Genomic DNA, 21,539 nt, shown 5'->3' with positions numbered 1-21,539 from the left:
TTCACTGGCCAAACTGGAAAACCAGATGGAATGGTGCTGGACTGTCCATGCTGAAGGGGACAGCACTGCTAGTTTCTGGAATGCTCCCAGCTGCTGGGGTGCAATGGAAGCTTTCAGCTCTGTACCTTCAATCTGGACCTCTCCGTTGTGAGTTTCAGACTTGGGTATCCGATTTCTTTCTTGACAGATACACGGGGATGACCTTCACATGCCTCAAACTCAACATTTCCAAACCTGACCATATCATGTGTCCCTCCAAGGTGGCTTCTTCTCCCATGTGTCCACCTCAATGAATACTCTCCCCACCCTTGCCAGGAGACAAGCCTGAAACCCCTCACATGTAACCAGACACTGAATCATCCTGAATCATCTCTCATCTTTGCTCTCTTCTCTCCATTCCAACTCTGCCTCTGCCTAAGTTTAGGCCCCCACCTACTCTTGCTTGGCCAGCATCCTGCGCTGTCTCACCATCGTATTCTTGCTGCTCTCCCATCTGGTTACTTCTGTATGTCTCATCCCTAGTGGAGCCTTTGATACATAACAGAATCTCAGCACACGTTTTGTAAGTGAATGAAGAGTTTTATTATTTTAGTGGACAAGGGTTCCCGTGACTTCCACTTAATCCTCACTCCCTCAGTACTCCTTCTTCCCAAGGGTCAGAAAGCAAAATGGGGACTCCGTGTATGTCAACAGTGTGCAGGTTAAATGTAGGACCCAGGAAAACAGTCACAGGTGGGTCCTCTGTGAGCAACTGCTGCAGTGGAGCCCCCAACAGGGCAGCAGGTGAACTCTGCTTTGTGTTGTTGGTTCATTAGTAAGAGAAGCTGCCGCTTCCAAGTTGACAAACCACTTCAGACCTAGCCTGGGGGTCTGTCCTTGGCCTCCTCCCCCTACCTTTTTTTCCTAACAAGAGGGCAGGCACATGACCCAAGAAAAGCTATTGAATGCTCCTTCCTTGGAATGTAAATTTCAGACACAGTCTCAAGGCTTCTTGAGAATGGCTGGAAATAAACCTCTCAGCAGCGGCCTGAAACATTTCTGGACTCCCTGCCCCCACTTCCCAAGCTATTCCAGCTTCTGCTTCTTTGCAGCTCTGACTTTTCAGCCTCACGTTGACCTTCCAGCTCCAAATAGGCTTCCAAAGACCCCTTTTGTGTTTCTTGCCACCAAAGAGCCTTAAATGGCATATGGGCCAAGGTGCTTGTAAGGGGGGAAGAGCATTTGAGCCTTCATCTCCTCTTGGAGTTTAATGTGGCGAGAACCTCATGATAAGTGGAGATGGATCTGAGATGGAGCTGCTGGCAGGGAAAGATCCTCAAGGGTCCCAAGGGGGAAATTGCCATGGGGAAGGGGCTCTAATCTTAGATTCAGTGCCCGGGTCTAGATTATTGCTGGATGACGGCAAAGCTGGAAACTTCTCCTGACCTGCCCCCCACCCCCACCCCCACTGCAGTGGCTGTGACAACTGTGGCCACACACTGTCCCCCCTCCTGCTGCATGGCCGCTGTGACCAGAGTGGGCTGCCGTGTGCACGTGAGCCACAACTAAAACAGTGCATGTCCCACACTGTTCTCCCAGCTGTCTGGACAGCAGCACAACGTCGCTGGCAATTGGAAGGGGCAGTTTTTCTCACTAACAGACAAACGGTATGGAGGAGATTCGTTCTTCTGTCCTACGGGGTGCCCCAACTCGGGACCTGCCTCTGGTCCTAGAGGGATTTCCTACCAGCCCAGAACTATTTCCCTGGTTCCTAAGTGTGAAAAGCAGAATCACAAACCTCAACGGCGTCCACAGGACAGTCCCCGGAACCTGACATGACAAGGGAACTGTGCAGGTGTGTGTAAGGTAAAGAACCTTGAAATGGGAAAATTGTCCTGGAATATCTGAGTGGAGCCCCCATCTTAACCAGAACTTCAGGTGCTTCTTTACTCAGCATATTTTTGTGGTCACTGAGACTAGCTGAGATGGGAAAGTCACTAGGACCTGGGAAACAACTAGCCTGTGGGCTGGGCAGCTAGCAGGAGGGACAGACTGATTTTGCCAACCTTCCCCTACGTGCTTCCTTTCGATCAGTACATCAGAATCTAAATATCTGCCTTCTGCTGCCCGGTGAGGCACCTCTCCCAAACCCAGGTTTGCATGATCTCCACGGGCTTCTTTCATTCATCCTGGATGTGATAGAGCCTCAATCTGATCTCCACAGTAGCCAGAGGCCCTTTTTTTTTCTTGACTTTTTTTTTTCTTTTTTGTGAAAAATAACATATACACAAAAAAGCAATATACTTCAAAGCACCGCACCGCAATTAGTTATAGGTCAGATTTCAGAGTTTGGAATGGGTTACAATGCCACAATTGTGGGTTTTTACTTCTAGGTGGTCCAAGGTACTGGAGACTAAAAGAGATTTCAGTTTAATGATTCAGCAATCATATTTGCTTGTTAAACCCGACTTTCTCTGTATAACTCCACCATCACCTCTGATCTTTCTCCCACTCTTTAGGGGTATTTGGGCTGTGCCCATTCTAACTTTTTCATGTTGGAAAGGGGCTGTCAGTAATATGGGGTAGGGAGATGGAACTAGCTGATGTTCTGGAGAGGCTGGGCCCTCTAGGTTTCAGGACTTATCTAGTCCAGGGACCCGTCTGGAGGTAGTAGGCTTCTGGAAAGTTGCCCTAGTGCCTGGAACCTTAGTAGAATCTTATGTTTTGTCCTAGGTGTTCTTTAGAATTGGCTGGAATGGTTTTGGTTGGGGTTTGGCAAGCTATGATAAGCAGCAATGTACAGCTGAAGCTTGCTTGCATAAAAGTGACCTCCAGAGTAGCCTCTCGAGTCTCTCAGCCACTGATACTTTATTAATTACACTTCTTTTCCCCCTTTTGGTCAGGTTGGAATTGTTGATCCCGCAGTGCCAGAGCCGGACTCATCCCTGGGATTCATCTCCCACGCCACCAGGGAGACATTCACCCCTGGATGTCATGTCCCACGTAGGGGGAGGGCAATGGTTTCACTTACAGAGTTGGCCCACGGGCCCATTTTGATTTCAGTTTCCACCCATGGAACAAACATGATAATGGGCTAGAGAAGGGGTCGGGGGAGTAGTGGGGGACGATGGACACCCCCATTTCCTCTTTGTTCTCCCTGTCCCCACAAATACCCTCCACTGGGAAGCTGGTGTCTGTTTGCAGGGTCCCACATGCCACAACAAGCTTGTTAGGGCGCCGCAAGATATTTTAAAACTTCGAGGGAAACGCAGCGACACTGGGCATTTATCAGATCTCTGACAAACTATTGGCTCAAGGTGCTTCAAGATTTCAACATTTGATCACACTACATTCCTTTCGATGACATCATTTTGATACCTATCAAAAACGGGAAATTCTCTGCCCAGTGTGCTCAATTGACCTGTTCCTGAGACACCGGGGTTTCAGAGACAGGAAGAATTTACTGCTAGGCATGAAGCAGAGATCAGATGGCCAATGAGCCTAAGAATCTGCCTCTCTCCCCTCTGCAGTAACTCTGGTAGCTTTATAGTACCAAAGGATGAGCAGCTTTTAGCATTCGAAATGAGGAGGTTGGAGATTATCTAATGACTGAGCATGCAGATTGATGACATGCTCGGTCACAGGATGTATATAAGAAAATGGCAGCCTTAATATGATGATGGGCATGATTTTTAGTATTATAATAAGGCTTAGGTCACTTACAGGTTTCAGTTTAAGCTACTGCACATGTCAGGAGGGCCAGTTTTGGTTACAACCAGCTTTGTCTGGCAAGATAATTTAGAAATTGGAATGGGTTCGTACTGGACTGATTCAAGTTCCTTCATCGATAAACATTAGGGACTTATGTTCTGATCATAAGACTCTAAGGTTGAGAAACAGGTAGGTTGAAAAACAAGGTTTTTGCAGTCATGAGATAAAGGTTATACAGTTACACAATCATTATCCACGATTGAGTCAGCTGGTTAACAGTTCAGTGATTTCAGGTACTTCCTTCTGGCTATTCTAAGATACTAGAAAGTAAGAAGAGCATTTATGGAATGATTCAGTCATCATAATTGTTAATTCTTAATTTATCAGTGACAATTGCTCCCTCTTGTCTTCGTTCATCCCTCAACTTGAGGTATGTCTGAGTGATTACTGTTCTAACTTCTTCATGCTGAAAAGGGGCAGTGACGTTATGGGGTAGAGGCATGAAACTGGTTCTCATTCTTGGAGACGCTGGTACCTCTGGGCTTCAGAGCTTAACTGGCATAAGAACAATCCAGAAACTTTAAGTCTCTGAAAAACAGACTTAATAAGTAAAACATTTCTAAAGTCTTAGATAGAGCCCAGGGTATTCTTTTGGGTTTTCATAAACCTGTTGGTTGAGGCTTGGCTGTGACAGTTTGAAAAGTTTGCCTGAAACCGGCTCTTCTAGTTTGCTAGCTGCCGGAATGCAATATACCAGAAACAGAATGGCTTTTAAAATGGGGAATTTAATAAGTTGCTAGTTTACAGTTCTAGGGCCGAGAAAACGTCCGATTAAAAGAAGTCTATAGAAATGTCCAATCAAAGGCATCCAGGGAAAAGATACCTTGGTTCAAGAAGACCGATGGAGTTCAGGGTCTCTGTCTCATCTGAGAAGGCACGTGGTGAACAGTCACAGTTTCTCTCTCAGCTGGAAGGGCAAATAGTGAGCAAGGCATCATCTGCTACTTTCTCTCCTGGCTTCCAGTTTCATGAAGCTCCCCGGGGGGCATTTTCCTTCTTCATCTCTAAAGGTCGCTGGCTGGTGGACTGTCTGCTTCGTGGTGCTGCAGCATTCTGTGCTCTCTCTGAATCTCTCATTCTCCAAAATATTTCCTCTTTTATAGGACTCCAATAAACCAATCAAGACCCACCCAAATGGGTGGAGACATGTTGTCCCTTAATCCAGTTCAATAACCATTCTTGACTAAATCACATAATCCAGGGAGATGATCTGATTACAGTTTCAAACATATAGTATTGAATAGAGATTATTCTGCCTTTACAAAATGATATTTTGATTAAAACATGACTTTTCTAGGGGACATACTTCCTTTCAAACTGGCACACCTGCCTAAGAGTAACCTTCGGAGTGACCTCTCAATTCTATTTGGAATCTCTTAGGCACTGAAACTTTATTTTGTTTTATTTCTTTCCCCCCTTTCAGTCAAAAAGGTATTGACAATCCCATGGTGCCATGGTAGGGCTCATCCCTGGAAGTCATGTCCCACGTTGCCAGGGGATTTACACCTCTGGAGGTCATGTTCTTTGTAAGGGGAAAGGTAGTGAGTTTATTTGCAGAGTTTGGCTTAGAGTGAGAGAGACCACATCTGAGCAACAAAAGAGGTTCTTTGGGGATGATTAATTATAAGTAGGCTTAGCAAATAAAGCAGAATTAGGTTGTTTAATAAGCTGACCAAACACATTAAAGCAGATGGTGTGTGTGCTGGTTTGGAGATGAAGAAGGAACATGCTTCCCGGGGAGCTTCATGAAGCAGGAAGCCAGGAGAAGAAGCTAGCAGATGACACCATGTTCATCATGTAGCTTTCCAGATGAGAGAGAAGCCCTGACTGTGTTAGCCATGTGCCTTCTCATTTGAGAGAGAAACCCTGAACTTCATCGGCCTTCTTGAACAAAGGTATCTTTCCCTGGATGCCTCAGATTAGACATTTCTATAGACTTGCTTTAATTGGGTCATTTTCTCGACCTTAGAACTGTAAACTAGCAACTCATTAAATTCCTCTTTTTAAAAGCCATTCTGTTTCTGGTATACTGCATTCCAGCAGCTCACAAACTAGAACAGTGTGCTAAAGAAAATTTAAATTTTGGACAAAATAAATCTCTCCTCCTTCAGTCTCACACAGAAATTAAAGTTTTAAAAATGCAACTAATATCAACCTTTGCCTTGTACTTGAATTCACTTGAGTTCTCAACAAGATCAGGCCTATTCATTTATTTAATTGAAGTCTCATTCTTTCTGTAGCTTTTTAACAGTTGTTGCATGCAGTCATCTTTTTTAGAATTAATATTATATCTTATATCTTATATAAGATATCTTATATCTTAGAGGTGAAGAACTTTGAGTCTCAAAGGTTCCAGGGAGATAACAGATTATACACAAAGAAAAAAGCGTCTCAGAACTTAGAAATAACAAGGTACCTTAAACCTCAGGAATAAATGTGACTGCTGTAAGAATTTATAATCTAGGCGTTAATTTTCTTATAAGTATTTTCCAAATGAAGTTATTTCCAGAAAGAAAAACATTTGACAGTTGGACTTCTATTGGGGTCATCAGCCACAAGCCATAGCAGAAATTTGTCCTGTCTCACTTTTCTACACATGCCAGGTTATGTTAACCAATAGAACAGATAGAACAAAAGTTGTATACTTGCCTTGCTTCTCCCTGTAAGACTTTTTCATTGAAGATGAAGTTCTGACTCATAGCTGACCACATGTACTTTCAAAGACGCATTAGAACAAAGCAATGTAACTGACCAGGAAATTTGGTCATTTCCATGGTCTGTAACATTTTTCTAAGAATAAGTAACCGTGACCTACAGTATCATACTGTTATCCAACATCATACAGATCAGTATCGGGATATGACATGGACAGTGAAAACATTGTCAAGTCTTTAGAAATTTTATACAATCTCTAAACACATCGCCTGCACAAATTTAGCGAACAGAAGGTTAGAAAAACCTTTTTAATTATTCTAACTCTTCCCAATCACATCCTATGTAATATATTTAGCTATCTTTAGCATCTCAGTTTTGTAAGGCAAAAGAACAAATTCCTTCCAACCGTTTGAAATAAAAAAGATATCCTTTAGGGTTCGATCTGTTGGGGGATGGGAGCGCAAAAGTTGTTAGGTTCGAACCTTATGTTAGACAGGAAAATGGTTTGGTGTAAAATAATATTGGGTTCCTTGTTTAAGAAAAGTGGCAGCAAGATTAAAATAGTTAATAAGATTGTTAGGAGAAGACTTAGTTCCTTTAAAAGTGAGAAGATTTGTCTTCTAAAAATAAAGGATGATAAAGGTCGATATAAACATCAACAAGGATGCTATTCTGATATATATAGAATCTTTGTCTTCTACATGGAGTACTCAGGTGGTTAAGAAAAACTTGTAACTTTTTATTAAAAGCAGGTCAACATTGTGAGTTATTGATTATATACCAAGAATGGAATGATCGTATGGTAAGAATGTTCGTGTATGTATGTTGTTACGTTTAAAAAAAATTTTTTTTTAAATAAGGGCAAGAGAAAAAAAAATTGAGTTACATATAAAATATATAACAAAATAGCACTGGTATTTATAATTGCCCCCCCCCAAAAGAGCAGATCAGCAATGCCATGGGAATTTGCTCTTCTATTGAAAATTATCTATACTTGTCCTCAATAAACGTGGTTCTCTAACTTTACAAAAAAAACCCAGCAGACCAACAATCAACATAATTTTAACAAACAGAAAATTAAACTCCAGTTTTGTATGAACACATAGTTTGACACAAAAGCTCTTTAAAAATATTCTATGAGCTGACATTCAGCATCAAGGGATTGAGAAAACCTTCTCGACCAAAAGGGGGAAGAGGGAAATGAGACGAGGTGTCGACAATGGCTGAGAGATTCCAAACAGAGTCGAGAGGTTATCCTGGAGGTTATTCTTACGCATTAAGTAGATATCACCTTGTTAGTCAAGATGTAGTGGAGAGGCTGGAGGGAACTGCCAGAAAATGTAGAGCTGTGTTCCAGTGGCCATGTTTCTTGATGATTGTATAATGATATAGCTGTCACAATGTAACTGTGTGATTGTGAAAACCTTGTGTCTGATGCTCCTTTTATCTACCTTGTCAACAGATGAGTAGAACATATGGAATAAAAATAAATAATAGGGGGAACAAATGTTAAAATAAATTTGGTTTGAAATGCTAGTGATCAATGAAAGGGAGGGGTAAGGGGTATGGTATGTATGAATTTTTTTCTGTTTTCTTTTTATTTCTTTCCCTGAATAGATGCAAATGTTCCAAGAAATGATCATGATGATGAATATGCAACTATGTGATGATATTGTGAATTACTGATTATATATATAGAACTGAATGATAAAAAATTACAAATGTTTGCGTTTGGTGTTTTTTGATATTTAAAAAAAATTAATAAAAAAATATATTGTAAACAAGCCTTTCAAATTTTTGGTCAGCATTGATGATGGCAAACAGAATTTATTTTCACAACCCTTCCAGAACTTTCCATATCTTTTCAGGTCTTGTCTTACATATTAAAACTAGCCATTTTACTTTAGGAGAAAAACTCCCTTAGACAAGCTTATCAGATTTTAGTCAGCATCGGCAGTGATAAAACTCACTCCCACAAAGTTCCTATTACTTCAGGCTTTATCTTGCTTACACATTTGCAAGGACTAAGCTTTCCTTAACAAAGCACATCCTATATACTTCACATACCCACATACTTGAAGCTACTAAAAAGATCTTTGATACTGTCTTTAAACATTGTACAAAACATAATTATTCTTAAAATAAAGTTTGTTAAAATAGCCTCATTTCATTAAACCCAAACTTACATGTTTTTACCATCTTAAAGATCTAATAGATATAATGCTACACTTTATGAATTCAGAGAGAGAATACACCCAAGTAGAATAAAATTGTGGTTGTTTGGTTCAAAAGTCATCATGAAAACATGAATAGGACTAGACTACAGCTGTAATTGTAACCGAGAAATTAAGAATGAACAAATGATTACGATTACTGAGTTATTATATAGAAGCCTTTCTTTCTATATTGTGGAATAGGCATAAGTAGTCCTACAACTTTCTGCTGTAATGGTCACAACTCCATCCCCTTTGTTTGAATCCATAAAAACTCTGAACTCCTTAGACTGGGGAAACAGATTTGGGGACCAAAAGGCCATCTGACCTTCTGCTTTGCAGGCAGCAATAAACTCTCTCTTTGGAACCCTAGAGTCATGGATTGACTGTTAAGCACATCAGGCAGAGGACACTGAATTTACCCAGTATCAATCCAGGAAAAACTTTTCTGTAGTGCTCAAGGACATTTTTCTTTACTTATTGGCACTTTCAAATTCGGCAATTGGATTTTATTCTATTATCTTCATCCCAAGTTTTAATAATGACTTGTCTTTCGTGGCTACTGTTGCAACGGTATTTTAGGGGGAAGAAAAAGTAATAACTTTAAATTGGGGAATTACAGGACAAACTGCAAAATATGGCTTACTCTGTGACATTCTTTCTGTCCCTATCACTTCTAATCTCTAGGCCCGGTCAAAAGAATTTTTAAGCTAAACCTACACCTCCCCCACCTTTGCTGCATCCAGCCTGTCCCAACTGGTTCATTCCTATTTCGCTGAGGTTTAAGAGGCCCTGTAGGCAGGGATAGGTGAGACAGAAAGAATGAGGCCTGGTCTTTGAAACTGGTTTTAAACGTTTTGAATGAGATCAAGCCCTGCCCCTGCCTCGTGGGACATGTCTCCCAGGGACGAGCCTGGCCCTGGCATTGTGGGATCAACAACACTTTCCTGACCAAAAGGGGGGAAAGAAATAATGAAATTAGACAGAGAAAAAGCCACAGACACTGAGAGAGGAAGCCACAGAAGCAAGGGAACCCAGAAAAGAAGGGAGAAGTCAGCAGGCACTGCCACGTGTCTTGCCATGTGACAGGAGACCAGGATCTATAACAGCTGGAATTCTGGGAAGAAGCATCACCTTGATGGTGCCTTGATTTGGACATTTTCAGAGCCTCAGAACTGATATGTCAGCTTAGGTGAAGACAATCCAGTTTAAATGACATGAAAGCTATGGCAATCCTTTAAGAGTTAACCCTGTATCATTTATTAAAGCTGTTTCAATCAGACACTAATACAATGCTGATGTAAAAGGCAGTGGTTTGCGTTCTATGATGAAATGATATTTCAAGGTCCAACAGTAATGATACAAGAATTATTCACAATGTCTCATCAGCTAACATTAGGGGCCAATAAGCATGGGACAGAATTTGCAGAACTTGAAGTGAAAATTAGAGAAAAATTAGAAGCTGCCAAGAAAAAAACAAGCTTTGAAATTGCAGAGCTTCAAGAGAGATTAAAAGCAAGTCGTGAAAGTATCAATTGCTTAAAAAATGAAATCAGAAAACTTGAAGAAGGAGATGAGACATAAAAGATAGAAACTGTTCTGAAGAGAACTTGGTAGAAATCTAAACCGAAAATAAGGTGGACTTTAACGGTTAAATGGACTTAATGCAAATAGTATTATGTTTCTTAGAGGAACTGTAATATATAGTTGTTGATCATGGATTTCTCAGCTATGAGTCAAAGTATTTGTACTATTCATGAAATCTATGTGATTAATAAGAATTGATACTATATAGGCATTTTACCAACCCATTTTAAGGTAATTCCATGTTAAGCACAATTTTGAACAAAATTTTATTCCATTAATATTTAGCTTATCCTTTCAACAAACATTATAATTTCAAATAATAATATATAAGTTGGACAATTTTGTGCTTCTTCCATAGTTAGAATTAATGTGTATATTTAGTTTTCCAAGTTTTTATCTGCCCCCATCCTACCTCTTCTGTATGATAAGTCCAGTAATTGCTCAATAAATATGGTTTACAGAAAAAAAATAATAAAAGAACAAAATAAGGTTATCAGTGGCTAAGAGAGTTCAAATAAAGTGGAGAGGCTATTCTGGAAGTACTCTTATGCTGGTTTAGCTAGATATTGCTAATTACTAGAGTTTGCCAAACCCCAACCAAAACCATTTCCATCAACCCTAAAGAATACTTAGGGTTCTATTGGAGATTCTACAAAAGTTTCATGTGCTAAGATTACTTTCCAGAAACCTACATCTTCCAGATGGGTTCCTAGGCCAGATAACTCCTGAAACCCAGAGGACCCAGCCTCTCCAGAACATCAGCTAGTTCCATGCCCCAATCCATATTATCTACAGCCCCTTCCAACATGAAAAAGTCAGAATGGACGTAGCCCAAATACCCTAAAGAGTTGGGCTTAGAGAGAGTGAGGCCACATCTGAGCAGCAAAAGAGGTCCTCCAGAAGTAACTCTGAGGCATACCTATAGGTAGGCTTAGCTTCTCTGCTACATACATAAGCGAACTAAAGGGTGGCCTACTGAGTTGGGTATCCCTAATGTTTGGCACAGTATCAGGGATGCCCTGATGGTAAACTTTAATAGTTCAATAGTCCCATCCCTCGAGGGACTTTGCCAATACTTTTTGATTATCTGCTTAGTATATTCTAGAATGTATCCAGGCATTACATTAAGCTGTACAGGATTAATAAGGCCCTCACTCTTATTCTGGACTCCCTGTGGGAAATACACTTTTGAGAGAGACAAATAAAGGATTGAATATACATCATCTCATCCCATTTCTGCTCACTTTCATAAACCAACTCTAACAGTAATACAGTATCGTTCTCTGCAGAACCATTTTCAGGCCATTTCTTTCCTGATTTAAAATCATATTGAGGTTAGGCTTGTGACAGAAATAAACTATTTTTTGTTTAGTCATAGACTTGTAACTAACTTTTTTTTCAAATTACAGCTCAAAGGGCTACATGCAGGAATGCTATTGTAACTGAGAAGTTAGGGTTTAGGAAATACTGTGTCACTAGATGACTTTAAAATTTGCATTTTTCCCTTTCATTATCTAATGTCTTATGACACTTTGATGGGAAGGAGAATTTGTCCATTTTTTTCTGCAAGTAAAAAAACTAAGATTCTTTTACTGCAAAAAAAAATTATGACTACTGAATCATTATATAGGTATTTCTTTTCTACTTTCCAGTGTACTAGAACAGCTGGAGGGAAATACCTGAAATTTCTGAACTGTAGTCTGGCTGCTTTGATCACTGATAATGATTGTATAAAAATATAGCCTTTATCTTGTGATTGTAAAAAAACTTGTGACCGGCCCCTTAGGACCTCCTTATCCTGTTTTTCAACCTTGAAGTCTTATGATCACTAAAGTCAGCCCATAACTAACCCACCCCGATTCCAAAATTATCTTGCTAGACACACGGGACCTGTCAAAAATTGGCCCACCTGACATTGCACAGTGGTTAAACTTTAATCTGTAACTGGACCTATCTGTGACTAAGCATGCAATTAATCTGTGCCTGCCCAATAATTAGATTGCCTCTAACCTTATCATCTCAAGCCATTGTGCTCATTATCCTAAATTCTGCCCATCTTTTGGTACTGTAAGGCTATCAGAGTTACTGCAGTTTGGAGAAGACAGATTTTTTTTAGGGCGATAGGCCATCTGATTTCCTGTTTCATGCTTAGCCATAAACCCTTTTTCTCTGAAACCCCAGTGTCTCTGGAATTGGTCATTTGAGCTCATTGGACAGAGAACCTGTCACTTTGATCACGATCGATTTAGCAATCGTTATCAATGATCAAGGCAGCTGGATTACGGTTCAGTAATTTCAGGTACTTCCTTCTGGCTATTCTAATATACCAAAAAGTAAGAAGAGACTCTATATAATGATTCAGTCATTGTAATTAGTTAATATCTTAATTTCTCAGTCATAATAGCTGTGTGTAGCTGAGTTTCCAGTGGCTGCTGTGATAAAAAAGCAAGTACCATGGAGAGATCATTGTGGAATAGGGAATGAAGGTGGAGCTCTCCCATCTGATTCTAAGATTCAAGAAGCTGTGAGGTGCCCAAGGACTCAAACACGTCCCATTAGCAAGGGATGGTGGTCAAGAACAAAATAGAAAATTATTTTATCTTTCAATGCATGGGTACTTTTTTTTTTTCAAATAACTGCTAAGATGAGGGACACAAGTATTTCTCAAGTGCTTTGGTCCTGACTACTTAATAAATGGACCTAGGGGTGCCATGAAAAAAATTAGCTGAGATATTTGGGGCACAGTGAACCGACAAAGTTTGAGACTCTGCTGAGGGACCTGGGGGAGAGGGGAGGTCAGTCTCTGCCGATCCAGCCCCCCCCCATGATGGATTTCTGGATTCTGTTTCAAGGGTCCCACAGTGGCAGCCAGAGCAGAAAATGCCTCTTGTAGTAGGTTTGTGCAGCAACCCTGAATGTCCAGCAGGAAACCCTGACTCTTTTCCTCGTATAGAGTCCTTCTTTTTCCTCTCCCAGAGATTACTGAGGATATGATGGGTGCTAGGGTATCCTCATTTTTTGAAATAAGGAGGCATGCACAGGGCAATTAGGAAACTTGCCCAAGGTCCCTTGGCCAGTAAAGTAGTAGAGCTGGAATCAAAACAAAAGCTATGGGTGGGGGGCAACGGTGGCTCAGTGGCTGAGCTCTCGCCTGCTGTGCTGGAGACCCAGATTGAATTTCTGGTGCCTGTCCATGCAAAAGAAAAAAAAAAAAAAAAAGCTTTCTTATGTGGAATGGTCGCTCCTTCCTTCCCCTCACTCATTCTACCGTCCATGGGACTCTAATTTTCCTGAGGACAGGGTCTCAATCCTCCCTATTCCCACTGGAGAATGGCCACTCTTAACCACTAGATGGCCTCCCACGGAAAAATGCCTGAACTCACTGCAACTAGACTAGAGCACCCACTGCCAGGTAACCCTAAAGCTGTGCTTCTTTGGGGCACATCATCTGGATCCCATGAGGTCACAGGTAAGGCCTTATTTAGCATCATCGCCCACCAAAACCACAGGTGACTAGCTCTTCCTGGGTGGGGAAGGCTTCGCTCCCCCCTGCTCAAAACCCAGTACCAGCAACCTTTCTGCGAGCCTGCACCCTGCAGGGACAGCCCTAGCAGCGAGTTCACTGAACGGTGGGCATTTTCTGATTAGAGATGTGGAGTTCCTATATATAGACCGGCTATGCTGTCGGGGTGAAGGACACAGACTCTGGTGCCCAACGGGCTGGATTCCAACCGGGCCAATTTGGGCAGGTGGCTTCATTTATGACAGTTAAACACCTCCAGCTTCTCCATCTGGAAAATGTGATAAGAACAGCACTCACTCCACGGAGCTCATTATGGATCCTAAATGGGTTAATGCATGTAAGTCCTTGCAACAGGACTGGGTAGATTTGAACAGGGCTGAGCTAGGAGCAGCCACCGAGCTGGGTTCAGATGGTGTTAACCCCCTCCCCCTTAAGCATCAGCTCTCCAGTCTGCACCAGTCAAGTTTGGAAGCGTGTTTTTGAGCCCCTAAGCAATGAAGTCCAGAGTCTCCTCCCCTCCTGGAGCCCCAGTCTAGTGTAGGAGTGAGCAGGGGAATGTCTTTAAACCAGATGATGAATGCTGAGATGGCAGCTGAGAGGAAGGTTTGCTTGACGTCAACCCATCTGTAAAACCTGTGACTCTCAGGTCCCACAGGAGGGCCTCTGAGCCCAAAGCCAGCCCCGCCCACACTGTCCACCCTGCGGAGCGCTAGTTGGGGGTGGAGATCCAGCCCTGGGAATGCTGGGCACCGGGCGAGCGGCTGTGCCCCGGTGCCGGGGAATCGGGATTCCTGGGGGAAGGGCGACAACGGTGAGACCGCAGCTGCGGCAAGACTGGCAGGGGGTCGCCTCAGCTCGCGTCTGCTCTGAGGGCCGGAGTGACGCCCCCCGTGGGGACCGAGGACATCTGCGACGGGATCTTCTGTCCGGCGGGAAGAGCTGGAAGATATTTGAGCAATACAATCATCTAATAAATGGGCAACCATTGAGCAAACTAGAATGCTTTGGGGAGGGAACCCAAAGGCCGCCCAGTGGCTGCAGGTCTGCGGCGCCAAAGGCAGGTGGCGCCAAAGGCCCACTCGCCGACGTCAGCTGCCCGGCCTCGAAGTCGACTCCGGCTGGGTGCAGAGAACCGCGAAACTGGACCGCTGGGAGCCGCCGGTGGGGAGGGGAGAGAGGACGCCAGGCCCGGACCCAGGAGCACCCCGTCGGGGTAAGGGCTCCGGAGAACACACGTCGGAGGAACAGTGTATTTTTTTTTACATGACTTTTACGTAAACCTAAATTTTATCTAATTGAAAATAATAATAACAATAACAAAACCATGATGCTAAGTGAAAGAAACCAGACACAAAGCACTACATATTGTATGACTCCATTTATACAAAATGTAAATATAAATAAATCTATAGAGACAGCATTAGATTAGTGGTGATGAAGGGCTGGGGAAAGAATGAGAGTGGCTGCTACGGGGTATTTTTTTTTTTTTTTAGAGTAATGAAAATATTTTGAAATTGAATGGGGTGATAAATGCATAACTGTGATTATACTACAAGCCATTGATTGCACACTTTGGATGGATTGGATGGAATGTGAACCTATCTCAACAAAACTGCTTTTAAAAAAACCCAGCAGACTGGTGCTAGGGGGCATATTCCCAAAGCCTGGAGCGGCTCAGAGTCCAAGGCCCGGTGTGGGCGGAGCTTGAGCCCCGAGAAGGTGGGGCCTAAGGTGGGCGGGGCCACGTATCAACAGAAGGCGGGGATTAAGAGAAGGGGTGGGTGCATCCTCCGCGTGGGCGGTACTTGTGCGCGAACCTAGGAGTTCAGGCCGCTCTGAGTGGGCGGAGCCAAAGGGCCTCTGGAAGGGGGTTGCGAAATTTCTTAGTGGGCGGGCCCTGGGGCTCCGTGTGAAGGGAAAATGCGCTAGCCCTGTGTGGGCGGAGCTCTTCCCCTGGAGATTTGGGTGGGTCGGTAAAGGGGCGGAGCTTGAGCTGAGGGGCGGAGCCTGCAGAGGAGCTTCAGGGAAACTTTAAACTCTTGGAAGGCGGAGTTGGTATCTCTACCCGACAGAGTTAATAAAATCTGCGGGATTCCCTGGTCTCGTGGACGGAGTCCCGGTTCTCTGAAGGGGCGGAGCTCGTGGTTCTGTCAGGCGGGGCATGTAAGGCTGTGCGAGTTCTCTGGGCGATTAAATTTATACCTCCTCTCGGTGGGGACTAATAACTGCCAGGCTACACTGGCCGAAGAGGTGGGGCTTAGATCTTTGGTAGGAGGGGCTATGGAGCAGGGGGTGGGGCGTTCGCTCTTCAGGAATCTATGAGCTGGCGGGAGGCGAGGCTTGCGGCGTCGGTGGGCGGGGCCTCTAGTGGGAGGGCGTGGCTAGCAGCTCCGAGAGGCGGGGCCGATAGTTCCCGAGTTTTAGTACAGGCGCGGGCGGTGCCAGTGGAGGCGTGGCCTGTGAATCAGTGGGTGGAGCCTGAAACCCAGCCCCGGGCCTGGGCGGAACCCCGGCTCAGCGCGCTGGCCGAGGCTTTGCCCTGGGAGGCCTCTTGTTTAGGCCCGCACGCAGCTCCGCATCTGGTGCTCATTATAGGATGACAAAGAGCCGGCTCCGGGCCCCCTTCCCCACCCCATCCCCCCCCACCCCGACTGCAGCGCATTTAACCCCTTCCTACCCTTGGGACGACCTGAATCTCCTATTTGGGATCACGGGAGGAGGGAGCTCCATTCCGTCTTGTCCCGGCTGGCTTTGTCACCCGCCCCACCTCCCACCATGCTGCACCCCGCACCTCCTTCCAGGACCCAGGCGTCTGGGCTGCCCCGCGACCCTCACACCCCTCCAGCAAACCTCCCCGGTGGCGTCTCCGAGGTTAAAAGCTTGGGCAAGATCTGGCGGGGACGTCTGGTTTGAGTTAGGGGAACGTGAGAGCAGGGGCGGAGGAGTGCTGGGGGCGGTGCATAGCGTTCCCCCCGCCCCTTCTGTGGCCCCCCGGTTGATGCCCAGCTCCGGTCCCTCCTTTCCTTATTCCCTGGAGTGCAGTCCAAGCCTTCCAGCCCCGGGCCCAGTCCCTGGGGCCCCAGTGTGACGTAGGGCCCCGGAAAGAGAACTGGGCGCCAGGCCACTCCTACTTGCGTTTCCAGGTGGTCGTGCCGGCCCTGTCCTGTCCTAATTAGAGGTCCCGAGAGGCTGCAACTGAAAAATTACAGGGGTGGTGGGAACCGGTGCCTCCCCCCGTCCAGGGCCCGCCCCCTTCCCAAGGCAGTGAGCCCGAGATGGATGAATGAGCCTCCCGGGTCCCCTACATGGGATCTTTGGTCAGTCCCTCTTCCGATTCCTGGGACACTTCAGCTCCAAGCGTCCTGAACCCCAGTTCAAGCTAGAATCTCCTGGGTTCTGTCTGTCCGCCACTCTTAACTGCATGGAGAGGAGCCCAGTGTGGCCCAGAGGGAAAGGCAGTGCTCCAGGAGATGCCCAGGGCATTGGAGGTGGAGCCCAGCAGGGGGTCTCTTTTCTGGTTTCCTTGATTTCCCCATCCCCAGCCTGCTCAGCCCTGACTCCTGCACAGAGCAGAAGGACTACAGCTGAGAGAGGTGGCAACACCCTTGGTTGACCCTAAGCCCCAGCCCCTGACCTCTGGGCAGCCTGCAGGGATGGGAAGGAAAGTGCCAGAAGAGAGGAGAGACTCACCCACTACATGCCCCTCACTCCGCAGAATCACCAGACCCAGAGGCTGCCTTTGACCCCTAAACCCCAACTTGGCCCTAGGACAGCAGGCACCCTCATTCTAAAACCTTCCCCCAGATTCAGCACCATCTTCTTGGATTCAGGGATTAGAAGATGGACAGATACAAGATTTTCCTCATGCCAAATCTTTAGCCATGGGCTTGCTGTGTGACTTTGGGCAAGCCATGCCCTCTCTGGTCCTGCTTCCCTGAGGATCTCTGAAGCACATCCTCCCTCCGGGGGGTCTTACCTCCTTGGGGGTGCAGTCAAGCTGCAAGAAGTCCTCTCCTTTTTCCTACATCCTCCCAGACCCTCCCTTCAGGTACCAAAGGGGATCAGGAGCTTTGGGTGGGATTGGCACCTCGTTTATTGGAGAAGACCCCAGCACCCATCCCTGAAGTCCTGGGGGCCTTGGTGTCTCTTCTCTGGTGAGTGCTGGGCTGGGGAGCAGAATTCCCGAGAGTCAAGTCTAGTGATTGACTGAGAGAGGAGCCTGGCTGGGTCCTGGGGGAGCAGGAAGCCCACTGTCCAGCTGGCTGGCCCCCGTAGGTCCCTGATTCAGCCTTAGCCATGTGTCCAGTGCGCACCCCTTCCCCCCGCCCTGTGGGGGGGGGCTGCACCCCATCACACGCTGGTTCTGCAGATCTGCACCCCTGTGAGGCTGCCTCGGGGGAGTGCAGGTTCCGTTGGGTCTTTGGTGCCATTGTGGGTGACCCAGCGATAGCAGTCGGTAACGCGCTTGCTGGGCACGTGGGGGCCACAGCGGGTGCAGTACACAATGCCCAGGGCGAGCAGGACCACCAGGAAGACACATGTGGGCACCAGCAGTGCCACCAGCAGCCACCGGTCATCCCTCCGGCTGTGGCCTGCCAGACCAGCCTCCCCAACAGCTGTAGGGGCTGCTGTGGGGGCTACTGAAGACTGCCACAGAGCCAGCTTGTGGTCAGGGGCGCCTCCCCTTGGGACTTGAGGGGCTTGGGAATTGGGGTGTGTAGGACTGGGTGCTGAAGTCTGGTTCGAGGGGCTCTGAGGGTGCAGGAGAGTGAGAAGCACTGGGGGCTGGGTGACAGCAGACCCCGGGACCTGATGGGCAGGGGACACGGGGGACGTGGGGGTGACAGTCAGAGTTGGGGTGATAGGAAGCTGGGTGGTTTGGGTTTTGAGGACCAGGACATCTGAGGTCAGAGGGTATTGAGGGGCTCTGGGGGTGGTAAGCAGTGGGGTGTGGGGAGCTGTGAGTCGAGGCACATGAGTGGTGTCTCGAGCCATGGGGGACTGGTGGGCAGCGAACAGTTCAGGATATCTGGCTGCGGTAATGGGGAGCCGGTGGGCAGGGGGCTGTGCCGGGTGAGTGGCTGGGATAACGAGGGGTTGATGGGCAGACGGCAAATGGGGATAGTTGGCTGAGAGCCTCGGGTCCTGATGCTCAGGGGACAAAGCTGGGTGCATGGCCGGGATCACAGGGGGCTGAGGGGCAGGAGGCCGTGTGGGGCGCGTGGCCGAGATCACCACGGGCCGCGTGACGGAGAGCACCTCCGAGTGGTACGGGACCCTGGGGGCACTGAGCGGGGGCGGCCACGTGGGCTCCGGGTAGGGCACCAGCGGCTCTGGGGCATCCGGGAAGCCGGGTCCGTAGGCCAGGCCAAAGTCGGGCAGCTGCGTGGGCTCCATCCACGCGATCCCAGGGGCCTCTGTCCAGCCATCATCATCGAAGGCCTCCCAGGCCTCGCTGTCATCCTCTTCTTCCTCTGTGTCGTCCAGCAGCTCATCTCCAAGGTCCTGGGATGCCCGGGCGCCCATGGCCCCCACGGGGCTGCAGCTGATCCCGTCGGCCTCCAGCTCGTGGCCCTCGCTGCAGTAGCACTCGAACCCACCGACGTAGTTGACGCACATCTGCTGGCACACGCCGGCGATCTGGCACTCGTCCGTGTCCACGCAGCGGTGCGGCTCGTCCTCGGCCGGCCGGAAACCCAGGCGGCAGTGGCAGCTGTAGCCTTGGGGCCCGCCGGGCTCGCACTGCTGCTCGCAGGGGGCCTGGGCGCAGGGGTCCTCACAGCTGCGCCCATCCGCCGCCAGCCGGAAACCCTCCGTGCAGCGACAGGTCACGCGGCCATCCGGCTCGTCCACACACTCCTGCTCGCAGCCCCCGTTGTCGGGGCCGCAGCCCGCGCCCGGGCACACGGGCCCGGCCCGCGACCAGCCCACGCCACCGTCGGGCCGCTTCACGCACAGCAGGGAGGCCCCCCTGCCAGCCTGGCACGGCACGGCGGCCACCGAGCCGAAGGGCAGCCACTGCAGCTCCGCGGAGACCAGGTGGAAGGGCGTGGTGTAGACCACGGGGCCGGCCTGGCCCGCCTCCTCCGGCCACGCCGGGCAGGCCCCCTCGAAGCCGAACTGGCACAGGTAGCCGTCGACGGCCAGCGTGCAGGAGCCCTCGAGCCAGCGGTGCTCGCCGCTCGCTTCCAGGGCCGCGCAGCGCTGGGCCGGGCAGGGCCCACCCGAGGCCGGCAGGGCCCAGTTGGTGAAGGCCGCGTCCTGGTCGCCCGTGGTCCACGTGAAGCCGCGCAGCGGGCGCTGCGGCTGGCACTGCCGCGCCGGCCGCTGCAGCCCGATCCACAGCAGCTGGCCGCTCGGGCCGGCGCCCACCAGGCTGTCCACGCGCCGGGCTTCCTCGGGCGTCCGCGGGGTGGCCAGGTCGCCCCCCAGCTCGCGGCAGGCCCTCCAGGCCTCCAGGAAGGTGCGGCGCCGCGGGAAGAGCGCGTAGCAGCGGTCCGGGCCGCAGGCGGCGCGGGGCTCGGGGGCCCAGGGGGCCTGGCCCACGGCGGGCACCGCGGCCGTCCAGGCCAGCAGCAGGCGCAGCAGCATCGCGACGCCCCCCGACTGGCCCGGCCCGTGGGCCGCGGCCGCTCTTGACAGGGGGCGGGCCTGGGGCCTCCGGCGGGCGGGCCGGGGGGCGGGCTCGGGCCTTGTAAGGAGTGGGCTGGGGCTGCTGCCAGCTCCCCGGCTCCCGCTCCCCCGGGGGCTGCCGGAGCAGGAAGCAGTCGGGCGGGCGGGGGGCAGGAGTTGGGGGGCTGGGGGCGGGGCAGGAGGCACAGAGATCCTGGGCCACCCCAGGCCCCGCAGGGCTGGGAGACAGTGAGAGTGGGAAACGCCTGCGGAGGGGCTAGACCGATCTGAAAACTCCTGCGCGGCCTGGGTTCAGGGGGATGGAGGAGGGCTGCTGCCCAGAGACCCAGAGAGACCCAAGGCTGGACACTTCGACACCTCATCCCACTCGTGAACGGTCTCGTGGCCCAACCAGTTGTCCTAATGTGGAAACGTGCTGTAACACGAGTGTGCAAGGTCCTCCCCTGCTCCCGTCACCCTGCAAGACCCCTTCCTGGGCCACCATGTCCCTTTGCGGCAGATATGCACACGCTCAGACGTGCTGGGTCCTTCGCCTCCCCGTAGAGCCACGCTGGCCTGCAGCCCCCCTTGCCACACGTGCACATGCTCTGACATGCTAACCCCCTTGTGTACACATACAAAGTCTGTGGGGCGTTCTGCACGCACTGACATACGATGTCCCTCATGCGTGTGCAGTCCCCAGACGGATGGGAACCACTCTGACGGCACAGGCAGGGGCACGGTCAACCCTCTATATATACCGAGCCCCTGCCTCAACCTCCCCCCTCCTGTCCGCCCACCAGGCTTCCTGGCTCCAGCTGGGTCTGGGTGGGCAGGGGAGGGGAGGAAGAAGGAAAGGGGGGGCCAGCGGGGCGGTGGGGGTTGCTGCCCTCCCTTCACCCCTGCTCAGCCCAGGGCCCTGGGAACCTGGGCTTAGACGGGGAGGAGGCAGACCCCAAACAGGAAATGCCTCTCTGGGCTCCTGCTGCAGGAGGGCAGGGTGCGTGGGGGAGGGGGCTGGGCGGGGGCTGGGCTGCGCTCTCGGGGGTGAGCGGGGCTGGCTGCAAGGGGATGAGCGCGAGGCCGTGCATGGGCACCAGCTCACAATGACACATACGTGTGTATGTGACACAGGTGTCATGTGTGTGGAGCCCTCCCTGCCCCCAGGCCTGCTGCGTGGGCCTGGCTGGGGTCCTCTG

At 49.0% G+C, this 21,539-nt stretch overlaps 1 protein-coding gene across 1 annotated transcript; it reads right to left on the bottom strand.

The window, feature by feature from the left end:
- Positions 1-17,803: 17,803 nt before the first annotated feature.
- Positions 17,804-20,319, bottom strand: CD248 (CD248 molecule). The gene has a single exon (XM_077114955.1). It carries the CDS (start codon positions 20,317-20,319, stop codon positions 18,079-18,081), a length of 2,241 nt encoding a protein of 746 aa, XP_076971070.1. The 3' UTR covers positions 17,804-18,078.
- Positions 20,320-21,539: the final 1,220 nt, after the last annotated feature.

The sequence above is a fragment of the Tamandua tetradactyla genome, chromosome 9 (assembly GCF_023851605.1).
Source record: "Tamandua tetradactyla isolate mTamTet1 chromosome 9, mTamTet1.pri, whole genome shotgun sequence".
NCBI lineage: Eukaryota > Metazoa > Chordata > Mammalia > Pilosa > Myrmecophagidae > Tamandua > Tamandua tetradactyla.
This window is presented reverse-complemented; position numbering and strand designations above follow the sequence as displayed.

Excerpts from the sequence above, each read along its gene's own strand:
- CD248 (XM_077114955.1), bottom strand. The coding sequence starts at position 20,319 with ATGCTGCTGCGCCTGCTGCTGGCCTGGACGGCCGCGGTGCCCGCCGTG.